Source organism: Barbus barbus (genome assembly GCF_936440315.1).
Source record: "Barbus barbus genome assembly, chromosome: 4".
Taxonomy (NCBI): domain Eukaryota; kingdom Metazoa; phylum Chordata; class Actinopteri; order Cypriniformes; family Cyprinidae; genus Barbus; species Barbus barbus.
This window is the reverse complement of record NC_136732.1, coordinates 28,751,606-28,768,027: the sequence shown is the minus strand read 5'-3', so window position 1 is coordinate 28,768,027 and position 16,422 is coordinate 28,751,606. Positions and strand designations below refer to the sequence as shown.

Genomic DNA, 16,422 nt, shown 5'->3' with positions numbered 1-16,422 from the left:
ACCTCTACAGCCAGGACACCTAGATGAGCCTCAGAGACTGATCCCCAGTGAAGGCCCTGTCTCCTAGACGGCCATCGGGACAAGACCACGGGAACCAGATGAGTCCTTTGCACAATCTGATTTTGCTTTAGATTGCTTTTAGATTTTTTGCTACTTTGACACAATTTGCATTGTTAAAGCACTATACAAGTAACAGTGACTTGACTGTATTTACCATACTTGACTGTATTTATTATCAAATAAATGCAGCCGTGTTAGCACACTTTCAAGACTTCTTTCCGAAACATTTAAAAAATCTTCACAACTGAGTGGTAGTGTACATTTTTGGCCATTTTTTTTTTATTGCAAATTGTACACAATTAGACAGGGAACATCCAACAAAATAAGGCACATCCACTAAAATCCTCCCCCCCCATATTTAATGGACAGGCCAATGAGGGTAACAGAACTGTTCATGACTTTTCAATGAACTTGCTAATATGTCTGTGATTCTAGGAATCCACATATCTATGAAATTCATGCTCATACTTCATTCAAAGTTTAATGCTCCTCACATGCAGACCGGTCTACTAAAAACAATGCAGCTGGTCACATAACTAGGTACGTCATGTTATGTAGACAAATCAGTAGCGACAAAGATCAATGCAGATGATCATTTCCCTTCTTGCTCAGTGTCAAATCGAAGTCCAATTATCAAGCCAGGAATTGTCTGTTACAGCTGTACCTCAGGATGTAATGCCAAACAACAGACTGCCCATATGCCTTAATACCATAACATTAAGCAAATCTCCAACCGCTCATACGCAAGCTTTACACTAATTACCTACATTGGCAGCTTCAAAATTACTTAATACTAAATAATGCATTAAAAGAAAGCTAAAATGTAAAATGGTTTGTGTGATGGTAGGGGATAGAATCTAAATATACAAACTAAAGAAATGTTAAACAAACAAACGTACAAATTTTAGCAGAGAGAGAAAGAGCGAGCAAGAGTGAGACAGAAAGCGAGAATGAGAGAGTAAGCAGAGAGGGCCAGAGAAAGAGTGTGTGTTTGCATGTAGACTTATCACAGATGTGTGTGAGTAGAGAAACAGACAGTCAGTGTCTCTTTGGCCTCTGCTACCACTGCCCTCTACTTCCATTAGCCCTAGAAGCCAAGGTCACCAGCAGAGAGCAGCCACACACACACAAACACACAGTCCTCCACACACATGCTCACGCAAATGATAATGCTCCTAATATTCTCAAAATATGGCTGGATCAACAAATCTGAGGCCATGCGTGTCAGTTCAAAGAAGATTTTGAGTCAAAAGAAGACATTTTGAGAAATGTATGTTTTTGGTCCATATAATGGAACACAATGGAATTCATAGTGTTTGGTTACCAACAATCTTTTAAAGTCAAAGTTTGGAACAACATGAGAGTGAATGAAGAATGACAGGATTTTCATTTTGGGTAAACTCTCCTTTAACATAAGTGTTTGTGAGTTTACTCAAATATATCAAGACTATAATAATATAATATAATAAAATACTGAATTTACTTAGTTTGGACTAATAATTAGGAAGAAGGGGGAAACGTTCAGTTCACCTGTGGAAATGTGTCATACGCTACAATAAAAGCTAATAACACACACAGACTTTATGATAGGAATGTGCAAGCTGGCAGTAGATTTGTCAGCATGATTGATTTTTCCACTGGTAGGACAACACAGTCTCCCACGTGTGTCCATGGAGAGAGACGTCACCAATAAAATCTCTTTCTCTCTGTCATTTTCAATGTCTTTCTTTGATTTTATTTTTGTACAACTTTTCTCTAAACTTTGACAATTGCAAATTGTTCAATGGCAATTGTACAATGGCAAATCTTTGCAGTCATTATGTGAAATACATAACATGCAGCAACTTAAGCGCATAAGCATGCAGTCCAGTATTCCCAGTACACTGCAATAATCACACAGAAAGCACAGGGGTAGAAAAGTGTGTCAATGTGAGTCTGTTCCCTACACAACAGCTAAATAAGCTCTGCCCACATCAGCACAGGACTCAGTGGTCTCTGTATATAGGTCGCTTAACTGACCTGTGTGAAGATGTTACAAAATACTAAATCATGTAGATGATGTCACCAACCTTTTCATTGCCTGACGAGGACTGGTGAAAGCTTTTGTTATGTCAATGTCAACTTGTGCAGGTCTTTTTGTTTGTTAGTGTGTAAAAAGATGTAATCATAAATAGATAGCATCTTTTTAAATGTAGATTTTCATGGAACATTAACTGAAATGACAAAGTTAATATATTACATATGATGAAAAGTATACAGTTTATCTGTCTATCCTCAAAACCTATAAAACCATCAAATGTCAAGACTTAACATTTTAAGGTTTGGTCAAGCTATAATCATTTCGTCTTCACAGACTAACATTGCATGTGATAGTGCAGACTATTATATTGTTGCAAAAGAGTTCTTTTTAATTTTTTTATTTATTAAAATTATCTAAAAAAAGGCCCAACCTAAAAAGACTGATGAAAAGAGGAGAAAACATAATCTTGCACTAGCACTAACATAATATAAAACTATTTTTAAACTACTCATGACCACCTTTACTATAATTTATCACGTTTTACTGTAGGCTTATTTAGTGTGGTAAATTTAGTCTAACTTGTAGAATTTATAATAGATAATCTGTTAAGGGAATAGATTTTTCCCTAAAGATTTATATTAGAACTGTGGCATGTTGTAGCTATTGTTTCTAAAGGCTGTTGTTTCTCATAACAAATGCAATATAGATTAATTAAAAAGGAATTATTTGCCTGGTAATGAGGCTACCCTTATTATAACAAATGCTACAATTAAGAACTATGGCACTTTTTCATAAGAGCAAGTACAAGTCAGAATCAAGAGACAATGGGTTCTAATGATGAGTGATGGAAAAACCTTCAGATATTCCAGTGATGGCACAGATTACATCATTAAGAGCCTGATGAAATGTTAAGGAGTAAGAAATAAAGAATATCAATATAAGAAAATGTTAAGTTAGATTAACTTCCCATGGCGTGTTGAATTAGAACATTCTGTCAAACTATAGCCTAAGTGTCTAAATAATATAAAATACATTATATATCCTATGTAAACAAGTAAATGTTAACTAGCCTATTACTTTATTGCAATTACGCAATCAACCAACTTTGCATGTGTGGTGGACAGCACAAAAGACCATTTTACAAAAATAAACATTTAAGCAAACAAACAAATAAATAAACCTTAAGAGGGAGCATGACCCGGAGACCACTTCAACCCCCCCCCCCCCCCCCCCCCCCCCCCAATGTTCAAACCAAAACTACGCCCTTGAGCGTATGTATCAAATATCATATGATAATTGGAATTAATGATATTAGTTCATTGGCACACTGTGCATAAAATTTTACTGACAGCTTTAAGTTGTACCTTACTGAGGTTTCTACAATCTACAATTATTTGGCTTTTTTCTTTAAATCTCAAGCTGTATATTGACAACACCATAAATAAATAGGGTTAGGTGACTAAGTCTCTATACCTCACTAAGTGAGCAAAAAGATAAGAAAAAATACCCTGAATCTGGTATTTACACTTGCATGAAATACGTGGATGAGCTGTCAAGTTATTATTTATTACTGTCAAGTATTTATTACCTGCGTGACTTGGGTGACCTTTCCTGAGACGTTCTGTGTACGGTCTTTCATCTTGCTGGGTGCTATGATCTCGATCTCTGTGGGGGAAGGTGGCCTGAGACGATCTGAGCCGAAGGATATCGTCACCTGAGGGATGCGGCCAATAGCATGGTGCCGCATCAAATCAGAGTCTGAGGTGGAGTTCACGTTACTGGGCTTCAGATCTGAAAAATAAAAATCACACCTATTAAATCAGCCATCAAAACATATCGTTACGTTGTTTGATTAAAACAATGTCATACCATGTGACTTGCACTACCTGCATGCGTCTGCCATTGCAGTGCCAGTAATGCCACCGTTTGTGTATGCAATAATGAAAAAGTGTTCATTTAGACCTATGAGTCATACGGATACCTTTATAATGACAGAACACACAATTAAGAGCTCATGCACACACACATGCATAGTGGCAGGCACATCAGGGGTGGCTATGGGTAATCACAGTCACACAAAAGCATTGATTAGGACTACAGCTACAGAAATAGGCCTGTCAGGCCGCCACATGTGACCATTTCACCGGAGAACCAAAAAGCCTCATTCTGGACACGCAGAGACTTAAATGTTGCAATTTAACATGTCCGAATGGAGCGCTTTGTAATGCTCATTATGCTTTGTGCTGCTTTTTGGAGTTGTTCCACAAACTCCATTAGTAAAGCATACTGGCTCATTTATATTAAATGCTTCTGCTATTTTAGACTAATTGGTTTTGATCAGACTTATTATGTAGTCAAGGATAAATTCAAATATAACACTTAATTTCCATTGAAAGCACATCCTGTACTCGGTCATGGTACTCCTGTTCAATGCTAATGGAAGAGTCTAATCACAGCAGAGACCAGAGAGCCGATCAAACGGACCGCGTGCAATATTAAGCTGACGAGTATCTATTCCGCTCCATTCCGGCTGGGGTCCCGGTCATATTAAACATATCTAAATGCTCAGACATATGGCATGATTTACAAAGGCAGTCTGACCAAAAAAGAATAAGAAAGAACCAAGTTTCACTAACACTTCCCTTGTTAAAATCTTCTGCTAATGGCACTGCAATCCAAGGATACAGACAATAATGTTTATGTGTTTCTCTACTGTAGAAGGCTGTTATAGGAAAGCAGCTTTCAATATACTGACACAGTATCTATGGAAGACCAAATATTTTACACCATATTGGAAAGTCAAACTATGGAAGGTGGTATCCATCAAAATTATGGCTTTAGTTTTACTTTTAAGTTTATATCTAAAAATGAATTGTTAGTTTATATCTCACAATATGACTTTATATATCTTACATTTTTATATATTTATTATTATTACAATTTAAAATAATGTTTTCTATTAATACATTATAAAATGGAAAAAGATGGCAAAATAACTGAATTTCTAGCATTATTGCTCCAGTCATTATTGTCACAAATTATTCTAATATGCTGATTTGTTAGTTAAGACACATTTTGTATTATTATCAATGTTGAAAACAGTTGTGCTGATATGCTTTTTCAAGATTCTTCAATAAACAGTTAATTAGTAATTAGTCATTTCAATCAATAAAGCTTCCCTGCTTGAAATTTTATTTGTTTTATTCTTTAAAATATAAAATTGTGGCTTAATGTCCTAAAAAAATGTAACATTATGTAATCCAAATCTGGATTTTTATTAAGGAAAATGTGCTTTGTCTTTTGATGATAGCATCCTCCCTTTGCTTGCAGACAAACTAAGACAAACTTGCAGACAAACTAAGACAAACTTGCAGACAAGCTAAGGTTTAAGAGAAATTCTGTGCTTGATAGTTGCCATTTTAAAACGTTTCCTTTTAAATAATTTCTATAGAGAAAAAAACACTTAATGTAAAATAACTTATTTTCTGTGAATTATGGCTTTGTTTGCAGTCAATGTTTATTACAAGTCTTATCTGAGAGAAAGTGCTTTCCTTAGTAATTTTTAGTGCATTAACCCATGTTAAGCGTTTTATATCCCCATTACAAAACATCTGATGATCTAGAAAAGGGAGTGAGATTTAGAGATACAAGAGTATATTTAATGACTATTTCTTTGTAAACACAGAATACAAAAAATCCGTTGATTAAAAAAACCTAAATAAAAATTATTTTATCTGTGAAATCCGTAGTGAAATATAAATATACTAAAATGAATTTGAAATACATTTATTTCATGCTAAGTACACTACAAATACATTTACATATTTATGTACTTAATAAAAATAGCCTGCAATTGTACTTTTAGTATAATAAACTGGTATATTTAAAGCCTGCTAAACTGGAACAACTAATTTTGTGCTCAGTGCACTTTAATTGTGCAGAAGTAGTGCTGAAGTCCAATTACAGAGATTCTGAAGTATATCTGATTGTGCTAAACTGGAACTATTGCAGGTATACTTCAGCTACACTTTAAATAAACTTTTAAACACAGATATTATTCATAGATCATACAATACTCATAAATAGTGACATTAAAACACATTTTAAGCTTAATATTAAGAAATGTGCGTTGTGCAGTAAATATGTTAATAAATTTGAACTTAACTTAGTATGAAATAAATGTATTTTAAATATATTACATTTTACTAGGGTGAGATATCATTTTATTTTTTCAATCTTTGCAAACCTTACAAAGACAGGATGTTACACTGATACTAGATTTAAACTTGCCTCAAGGTCTTTTTTTACCCTAGTACTGTCTGATAATGTGTAAATATAATAAAGTTTCACACACAGTCAATGTTTGTGATAGTATGTTGTTTACACTAGGAACTAGATGAGTGCAAGCACAAACACTCATACCGCTCCACTGGTCCCTCATGCCGTCGATGTCGTGCAGCGAGGAGGCCCGGCGCAGGCTGTGGACGCTCTCTCTGGAGTGGCTGTGTTTGAGAGGGGGTCCGCTGGGCTCCAGCCGGTCTGAGGACCGTGTGAGTGGGGATGAAAAGCTGCATGTGGAGGGGGTCTGCTGAATCAGGGCCTGGGTCTCTGATTTCAAGTAGCTGTCTGGAGACATCTGGAGGTCTTTCAAAGCCACCTCCTCATGAGAGGGCTGCAGGACACAGAGGGGAGATGTAGATCATGTGTCTGTGGCAATATGAACTCGGATGTGTGTCACATATGCATACATGTACCTGTAGGTAGTCCACCACCACTCCCTCAAAGTGGTCCTTAGGAAGGGACGGCTGCCGCTTGACACGGAGAGAGGGCATTCGCAGCCTCATCTTGCGTTTCTGACCTGATGCACAAACATAAGGTTAAATAATCCAAGAGGAATATGTTTTTGCTCAAAGCTCAGGAGACATAACTGGTGAGTTCTTGTCTTTCTGGTCTTGAAGTCGTTTTAATCATACCTGACAAATCTGGGCTCAGTGCTAGATACTGATGAGATCTCTTTAAAAGACACATTTGAGACTACTAGGGTCTTTTCTCTGGAAGAAAACCTATGAAGTAGGAGAAGACATTTTCTCTCCATTTAAATACATTGCTGTATAGGATATCTTTCCCACAGGAGATACTAGATAAGGTGTGGAAATGGGCTGATAAATAAATTGTTACCAACCTAAGATGCTCCCTGTAATAAATGGAGTGTTGCATTTGATAAAAGCCTTTGATAAATATCAGATTTATTGGATAAATACTACTAATATTACTACTACTACTGCTAATAAAAAAATAATCATTTAAATTTACTATATTTATTTATATACATTCAATTTTATTTTTGGAATTTTATTATTTAAAAAAATATATATATATATGATTTATTAATAAAAATATTTTAAATGTATTAACAATTTCATAATAATAATAATAAACATTTATATATTTTAAAACAAAAAGCTTATACATTATATACATTAATAGTAATACATACTATTAATATTTTGCATATGCATTTTTATAATTAATTCTAAAAATATAATTGTCCATTTATAATTAAATATAATTATATTTATATATGTAATGGATATAATCATTTATATATGTAAAAACAAATAAAAATAACTTCATACATTAATAATATTAATGTGTATATTAATTCATTATTATTATTATGAAATTTATGGTTATTTTTGTCAGCAAAATATCTCATAGTTTCTAATATACAACACTGGGGGCCAGGCATATACACACACACATACTTAACTTCACACATACATAAACACTCTGCAACCAGAATTTGACACCACCTTTATCAAATGCTGCCTCTGGCTACACCTACACACGGACCGTCACACCAAGCACAGCAGTCAATGTGTTTACCTTATAAGGCTGTTACAGAAAGGGCCAGAATCTCTCCCACAAACAAGAGAAAGGGGGGACACGCACCTGCCTGTAGCCAGCTGTGTGTCATTCGCTGTTTGAAGCCACCTTTTTTCACGGATGAGTCTAAAAGCTCTTGGAAGTTTAAGATGAACATGATTACGACTCCTTCCTCGTTCTTTACTGGAACAACATCAACCAAACATGGCCTACATGTCCCTGAAAGGCCAAGAGACGCAGACACACACAGGAGAGAAAGAGAATGAACCGAGTGTCAGAGACGTCAGCTAGCAGAGATGTTTGAGTACAAAATACAGCACAAGTATAGTTTAGTTTTCATGAAGAGCTGTTATAAATACCAATGTGAGGGCTGTGAGTAGTCCAAACACACTCACTTACACAAACACACAATAAAACTCCCACACACAGGTGCTGCTGTTCGGGGGGTCTGAAATCCATGATTACGAGGAAACATAAATCTATTAAATAGGGGAGACCTTAGATTGCTGTAACAGATTATTTCAGGGTAACGCTGATATATAGTTCCCATATTTATCTACATATTACATTTTTTTTACAAATCTACAACTCATTCTAAAACTATTTCAAGTTTAAAGAGCGCTGTCACTAGCACTACTAAAAATAAAAGAAAAAGAAAAAGAAAATCATAATGTCATTCCCCATTTCCACCCTTGTTTCATTTGAAACATTGAAATTCTAAATAGTAAGCACACAGGAAGCATTTTAATTCAAAACAGCAAATAAAATTAAAAAACTTTATCTATCCATCCATTCTGCAAACTTCTTATCTACACACACACACACACACACACACAAACATAAACTAAATCACTCATCATAATGACAAATGTATATTGTGTGTTTGTTGACCCACTAGAAGAGTTTTGGACAACCTTCCTGATTCACATGAATGCTGTTCTTTAAACTTTCTACTCATCATATAATCCAAAAAAAAAAAAATGTAAAACTGTTTCCACAAAAATATTAAGCTGCACAACTGTTTTCAACATTGATAATAATACAAATAAATGTTTCTTGAGCAATAAACCAGCATATTAGAAAAACAACTTCCCCTTTAGACTTGCACTCTATTCATTTACTAACTGCTTGTTTTCCAAAAAAATTAAATGAACACTAGCTTCTCTAATCTTTTTGTATTCTATCTATTTGTTTTCTTTTTATTTATTATACAATTAACAAAAAGCAAAAAAGGCCTCTAACACTAGCTTGCTCTATTCTTTTTCTATACTATGTTTTGTTTTTATTTATTATATAATTACAAAAAAACCTTGATACATGTACTGCGTTAGGCTAACTGAGACTTGTCATAGCACTTGCATATCGTTGCTCTTTTGTTGATTTTGATTGCTTCCATTGTCCTCATTTGTAAACTGCATTGGATAAAAGCGTCTGCTAAATGACTAAATGTAAATGTATTAGAATGATATCTGAAGGATCATGTGACTAATCAGCTTTGTCATCACAGAAATAAAATAAATTTTAAATATATTAAAATAGAAAACAGGTATTTTAAATTGTAACAATATTTCACATTACTATTTTACTGTATTTTTGATCAAATAAATGCAGCCTTTGTGATGAGAGGCTTATTTCAAAAATCTTAATCCCAGCCCAAACAGTTTAAACAGTGGAGTAGATGAAAAGTTTGTGTGGATGTTTTATCTCAAATTAAAGTCAATCTACTAATTCAGATGACAGCAGTTCTGTCTTTTAACATCCACACCCGGTTCATGTATGAGTGATTTCACCCCTGAGCATCATTTCTAATTGGTTAAACTCCCTACTTTCCAAACCTCTCAGACAAATAAACAGATGCACCGAGAACATGTAGAGGTCACTAATATTTTGGCTATGAGGCTTTACTGATAAACTCTCATTATGACACAAATTAAAACGTCATGTGTTGTACTTTTAACCCAGACACGACAATGAACAGAAAGGCAATAAAGGAGACAAACGATGAAACCAAACTAATGAAAACGCAGAGCAGCGAGGAAGAGTCGCACAAATGAGAAGGGAGGGACTGGAAGGAGGACAGAAAAACCGGAGAAAGAACAGCATGATTAAAGTCAGCCAGACCCCCCTCAGCTCTTGACTAAAGCAGGCCATCAACCACTCTAAATATAGACCCTGCCCTCTCTCACACACACACATACACACAAAGGTGCTGTTCAGTCTCCAGCTCAACCGTGACACAGTTCGATACGCTGTATCCACTAAAAATATGTGATGGATAAAAAGAACAGAGGGACGGCAGCACGTGTGAGCGCGTGCATGTCAGCCTATGCGTGCATCTGAGCTCAGTGCATTCGTTTAGTGATAGGGGTGTGAGTCTCTGGAGTCCTGTTGTCATGGTAATGTTATCAGTGCACCGCTTCCTGGGCCGAAGGAACACCTGTCTACTCTCTAGCTGAGCTACACATGCACAAACACTGGCTTAACGATGTGCAGCCAGCAACTCCATTCATCTGTTCCTGTCTGAGGAGACTAAAGACATGAGGCATGGGCAGCTCTGCTAGACAGACAGGCCCTCAGCTGGTGTCTGTATTAAAGGGATAGTTCACCCAAAAAAATTAAAATTCTGTCATTATTTACTCACTCTCATGTCGTTCCAAACCCGTAAGACCTTCGTTCATCTTCATCAAACAAATTAAGATATTTTTGATGAAATCCGAGAGCTTTCTGACCCTGCATAGACAGCAACACAACTACCACATTGAAGGCCCAGAAAGGTAGTAAAGACATTGTAAAAAAAGTCCATGTGACAGTGGTTCAACCATAATTTTATGAAGCTCCAAGAATATTTTTTGTGTGCAAAGAAAACAAATGTAATGACTTCTCTTCCGTGTCAGTCTCTGCGGCGCATTCCCAAAAAGTATTCTCGTAGCTTCATAACATTACGATTAAACAACTGATGTCACACACACTATTTTAACGTTGTCCTTACTACGTTTCTGGAGCTTGAACGTAGTAGTTGTGTTGCTGTCTATGCATGGTCAGAAAGCTCTCGGATTTCATCAACAATATCTTAATTTGGGTTCCGAAGATGAAAGAAGATCTTACGGGTTTGGAACGACATGAGGGTGAGTAATTAATGTCAGAATTTTCATTATTGGGTGAACTTCCACCAAAGTGTTACTCTATGTGTTTATGTCTATGTGTGAATGTAATGAAACAGAGTGTCTGAAACTGAAGATATCATCATAGGATGATGTGTAGATATGGTCACTGAGTGTATTTACAGTGAAATACTGGTAACTATTCAAAAGTTCTTCATAAAAACCTGTTTCTAAGCTCTTCTTAGGCAAGTCGCATTGGAAACATCTCTGGGAAGCTTTTTCTATGTACACTACTATTAAAAGTTTAGAGTTTGTATGATTTTTAAAAAATAAAAACTGTTATCTATTTTATTTTATGCTATTTATTCCAGTAAAGCAAAACCGAATTTTTAACAGTCATTACTCTTCTTGAGTAATGATCACATCACATGATCCTTCAGAAATGATTCAAATGAATATGCTGATTTGGTGCTCAAGAAACATTACTTATTATTTTCAATGTTGAAAACAGCTTAATATTTTTGTGGAAACATTTTTTTAGGATTGTTTGATGAATATAAAGTTTAGAATAACATTTATAAAAGTAAAGAACAGCATGTTTTATAACATTATAAATGTCTTTACTGCCACTTTTAATCAATTTAATGCATCTTGCTGAATTAAATTGTTAATTTAAAAAAAATGTATACTTAAAAGGGGTGAAACCTCTAAAAGATTAAATTTCAATAATATATTTAAAATCTGACAACAAAAAGCTTTTAAAATTAACTTACAAACTCCAGCTAATGCACATACTCTGGAGTAAACAGATTATGAAAAGACAATGAATAGATGAAAAGGTGGTGTCAAAAAGACATTTTGTTTTTAATGAAAAGGTGGGCTTTTATTCATATAGCTGCCATATTAAAGACATGGGAAATAGTTTGACACTGGTTTATTTCCTGTGTTTGGGTTTGTCAATAGAGCCAAACTTCATTTATGGTTTATTAGCACTGCTATCGGCTCTGCATCGGTTGCTATAGTAATGATGTGACCGTCAGCACAATGCCAAACCACTTTCTCATACGACTGAAAGTAGCTGTCAGCATGGAATGAGATGGTGAAAAACAAAAAAATTTGCATCTGCTCATGTCTATTAAAACATCAGCCACATGTGGGTGAGTGAAAAGTGAGTGTAAATCTCGCTAAGCCCAGTATACCTTCCTTAGAGTAGTACAGGATCTCCACCTTGCGCTCCTCTGACCCGAGCAGGGCCTGTGCCAGCTGTGCCAGGGCGCTCTTCATAGTGCCCGGCCCCACCAGGAACTGACACATGCAGGACTGCTGCATGATCTCCGCCCGTGAGAAACCAAACATCTGGCAGAAGCCCTCATTGCAGTAGATGATCCCACAGTTCTTCATCTGGGCGTTTGCAATCAGGAATTTACGATCTGGTTGGGTAAGGAACAAAGGGTTACATTTTTTTTTTGTTAAAAATGAACACTTCCACCATTACTGGGAAAAAACCCAACATAATTTAAAGGATTACTTCAACCCTTATTCCTGGGCTGAGATCATGTAGAGCCCTTTGAAGCTGCACTGAAACTGCTATTTAAACCTTCAACCCATTGGCCTCCATTGAAGTCCATTATATGAAGATAAACCCTGGAATGTTTTCCTCAAAAACCTTAATTTCTTTTCGACTGAAGAAAGAAAGACATGAACATCTTGGATGACATGGGGGTGAGTAAATGATCAGGATATTTTCATTGTGGAAGTGAACCAGTCCTTTAACACACAGTTTTGGTGGGGAATGTTGTCACATTATTGGTCTATGGAGTAAGCTGTCACAATGTAACCTGCACACTGATCACGCCTATAACAGACTTTTCAGGAAAATGTTAGACACAAATCAATTCAATACATATCAAATCAATATATATATATATACATATAAACCATTGTTTTAGCCAACAAATCATATTATTATTATTATTTTTGGTATTGTTATTGTTGTTTTTGTTGTTGTTATTTTTTAATAATAATAAATGTATAACTACAAGTTTTCTTCCCTGTCGACTAGCCCTGTTCTCCTCAATACAGGCATAGTTGGGTTCAATCTAAAAGTGTGAGATCACTGATGAAAACTCTTCTAAATTATTTTTTATTCAAATCTTTAGTGACTTTCAGAAAGTTTTATGTAACTTTTCAACAAAATCCACAACTGTGTGTTTTTGTTGTTGTTGTTGTTGTTTTTTGTTTTTTTTTACAGGTTTAAAAGACAAAGAGAAAAAAAACTCTTGAACACATATCCACATACTTGGCTATTCTGTTTTATGTCTTTCTTTTCTTTCCTTCTCCTTCCTTTGCCTGTACGGTACTACTACTCATTTTCTGTATTTATGACGACTGCTTTGATATAAACAGGAAATCTGCTAGCAGCTGTGCTATTTTTGGAGCAAGAGCTTCACACATCAGCTTCAACAGGTGGAGAGCAACACAGCTTGCTCTTAAGACGGTTAGAGGTTCTGCTTTGAACTGAAGAGAAGGCTAACTAAAATTTCTATATATTAAAGGGTGCAAGCCTTCAAGCACACAAACTGCCTGCTTTTATCTCTGAATCTCAGTAATGTTTCTTCATCTCTGAGTGATAATTGTGTTTGGTGACAGGAACTTTAATGCCCCAAGCATCAAACTCATTATCGCCTTTTTACTTCAGGAACAGAACACAATGCACTAAGATGGTTGCCTAGCAGCCACAAAATGACACTTAGCCTTAACTGATAGTGAGGGAAGGGAGGAGCAGCAGGCTCACGTTCACATATCTATATGCACAGGCAGATATATACATTCATGTGTACTTAAAGGATGAAGACACTGCAATAGCATGGAGAACTAATACATGCAGAAGAGGGAGAAGATACTATGATAAATGATTAGATGTGCAGGCTAAAGTTATGAAACTAAAGATTATAAAACTAGTTTAAATAAAGTCCTCTTTTACATAATTTTTTACATGATTTATGAATAGTGTACACAGCAACAAATCCAAAGCAATGGTCATGATTAAAAGGTATATTGTGATGACAACTAGGCCTAGTTGGTGTTTGTTTTTATCATTTAAAAAAAATGAAAATAAATATTTATAACATGTAAATGTAAAGTTCATTTTCAGGGCTAAATCTGTTCGTTTCATGCAATGCAAATTATAGGACTGCAATTTGTCACCATTAGCGCCACCAGACTTTTAAAATAAAAAACACTGAAGATTCCTCTCAAATCTTTGTGATAAATAAATCAATAATAAAGTGGCACATAAAAACAATACTAGCCTATATGTTATGCTTTATGGACAGACCACCCTCCCAATGAAAAGCACTTGAGCAGCTTACTGTTGTTATAGTTAGCTCCTTACAGATACTAGTTAGCAAACTAACAAACTTGTATAATTAATGAGATGTTTAAAACCTATATTTACAGTTGTCTGAAAGAAACTTTTACTAAGATAACAACCTTTGTTATTTGGAAGAACCCTCGAGGGCCTTATAGAGCAGAAACCAGGCTCTGGATTTATTATGGAGTAAAACTAGATTTAGGGTAGGCCTGGCAAGGATACAGATTAAGTATTGTGTGAGAGTAAAGATTAGGATTTGGAAAGGGAATTTTGTCAAAGGGCTCTTGAGCATAAAACTTGGAAAGTTCTCATAAAATGCATTCTTCCTATAGACTTTCTAATAGAGAGCGCGAAGATTTATGCATACAGGACAAATGTGGTGAAACAGTGGAAATACAAACTGATATTACTGATCTTAAGGTTATGTAATGTGTGATGCACTTTTTTTTCCAAAGCGTAAAATCAGAACACATGATTGAATGAACAAAGCAGGTGCACGAGATACATAAAAACAAGCGTGCACGCTCGCACACAAACAGAGAAGAATGGAAAAAAACAGAAGGACAGATGGTTGTTAGCAATTTTCCCTATTAGTGACAGATTAGTTGTTCTATTGCATTTGCATTAGGTAGATAAAACCAGCCGAGTCCGTTGATTTGCTCTCACCTGATGATCAACTGCTATGCAAATCAAATCTGACTGATAGGCTACTACACATGACTGACCTTCAGTCCACACTTCAATGGCCGTTCTCTGACAGTTTCCCACGAACGCATTACGACCCCGATTTATCAATAAACAATAACACCAATAAACAATGCTATGTCTAATGTTTTAGACTACACTAGCACGTGTATGGCAATAAATGATCTTCCAACCCAAAGAAAGAAAATAAAAAGTTTTGAAACTCACTTTGCCCGTCGAATTTCCTGATGATGGTGTCCAGATAGGTGTTCTGGAGAGCGACGTGTCCCCGGCGTACAGGCATCTTCACGCGTGGACAGATTCAAGAGCCCTCTGATTCTGGGTTTGTCTCTTATTCAAGGACGAGCGAGCAAGACAAAATAACACAATCTAGAATTCGAACGCATTGTAAAGGAAACAAGTGATTATAGTCCAGGAAAACAAAACAAAAATGACACGAGAATGCCTGTGGGCTCCTCGAGAAAGTGAAAAGTCGCCGAGTTGAAATGCAGATTCAAAGAAAGCGCGTTTGGATGGAAGCAAATGTCTTCCAGTTTTTAGACTCGAAACTCTCGCGCAGTCAGATGAAATGGTAACGCACTGACGTGCTCCCTGAAATCAGACGGAACATGTTCTGAAACAAAAATAGAAGAACAACCAAAGACGTCCGACACCTCAGAGGCAGCGTGCGGCTCGGCTGACGAAGCTCATTGTGGAATAATGGTACGTTGCGTTCACAGGGGAGGCAGTGGACACAGCTGTCACTTTTGACGGAAGGCAGATGCTCTCTCTCTCTCTCTCTCTCTCTCTCTCTCTCTCTCTCTCTCTCTCTCTCTCTCTCTCTCTCTCTCTCTCTCTCTCTCTCTCTCTCTCTCTCTCTCTCTCTGAAAGGTATGTCCTAGACCTAGTGGGATCCAGTCCACAAACGAGCACAACATTTCCACTAAACACAGCAGTAGGCAACCTTTAACTGTCCTAGTAGCATTTACATTTAAGGTAATTAGAAATGTACAACAGCTCTTAAGTGTGTGTGTGTGTGTGTGTGTGTGTGTGTGAAATTTTCTTCTAAAATTAGCTTTTTTATCAGACTCCTATGTAGGTTCAGTAATTTCACTTTAATGGCAATGAATAGGTTCTTTCCAATGCCATTAAAGTGAAATAACTGAACATAAACATAGGAGCCTGAGATTAATGCTCATTTTAGAAGAAATTTTCAGAGGCACTCAGAGGCTTATATATATAGCCTACAGCCACCTTGAAATTATAAGGTTCTGCATTCTGTATGTATTCTGAGTGGC

At 36.0% G+C, this 16,422-nt stretch overlaps 1 protein-coding gene across 1 annotated transcript in view; it reads right to left on the bottom strand.

Moving 5' to 3' along the window:
• The window catches only part of LOC306865974 (voltage-gated inwardly rectifying potassium channel KCNH6-like), a 37,323-nt gene extending 21,406 nt beyond the window's left edge, over nt 1-15,917 (bottom strand). Inside the window, exons 1-6 of the mRNA XM_079410898.1 lie at nt 15,353-15,917; nt 12,267-12,497; nt 8,033-8,185; nt 6,835-6,938; nt 6,503-6,752; nt 3,669-3,871 (exon numbers count right to left, since the gene is read on the bottom strand). Coding sequence (XP_079267024.1) covers nt 3,669-3,871; nt 6,503-6,752; nt 6,835-6,938; nt 8,033-8,185; nt 12,267-12,497; nt 15,353-15,428 — 1,017 coding nt within the window. The 5' untranslated portion in view covers nt 15,429-15,917. The remainder of the gene's footprint in view (nt 1-3,668; nt 3,872-6,502; nt 6,753-6,834; nt 6,939-8,032; nt 8,186-12,266; nt 12,498-15,352) is intronic.
• Between the last annotated feature and the right edge of the window lie 505 nt (nt 15,918-16,422).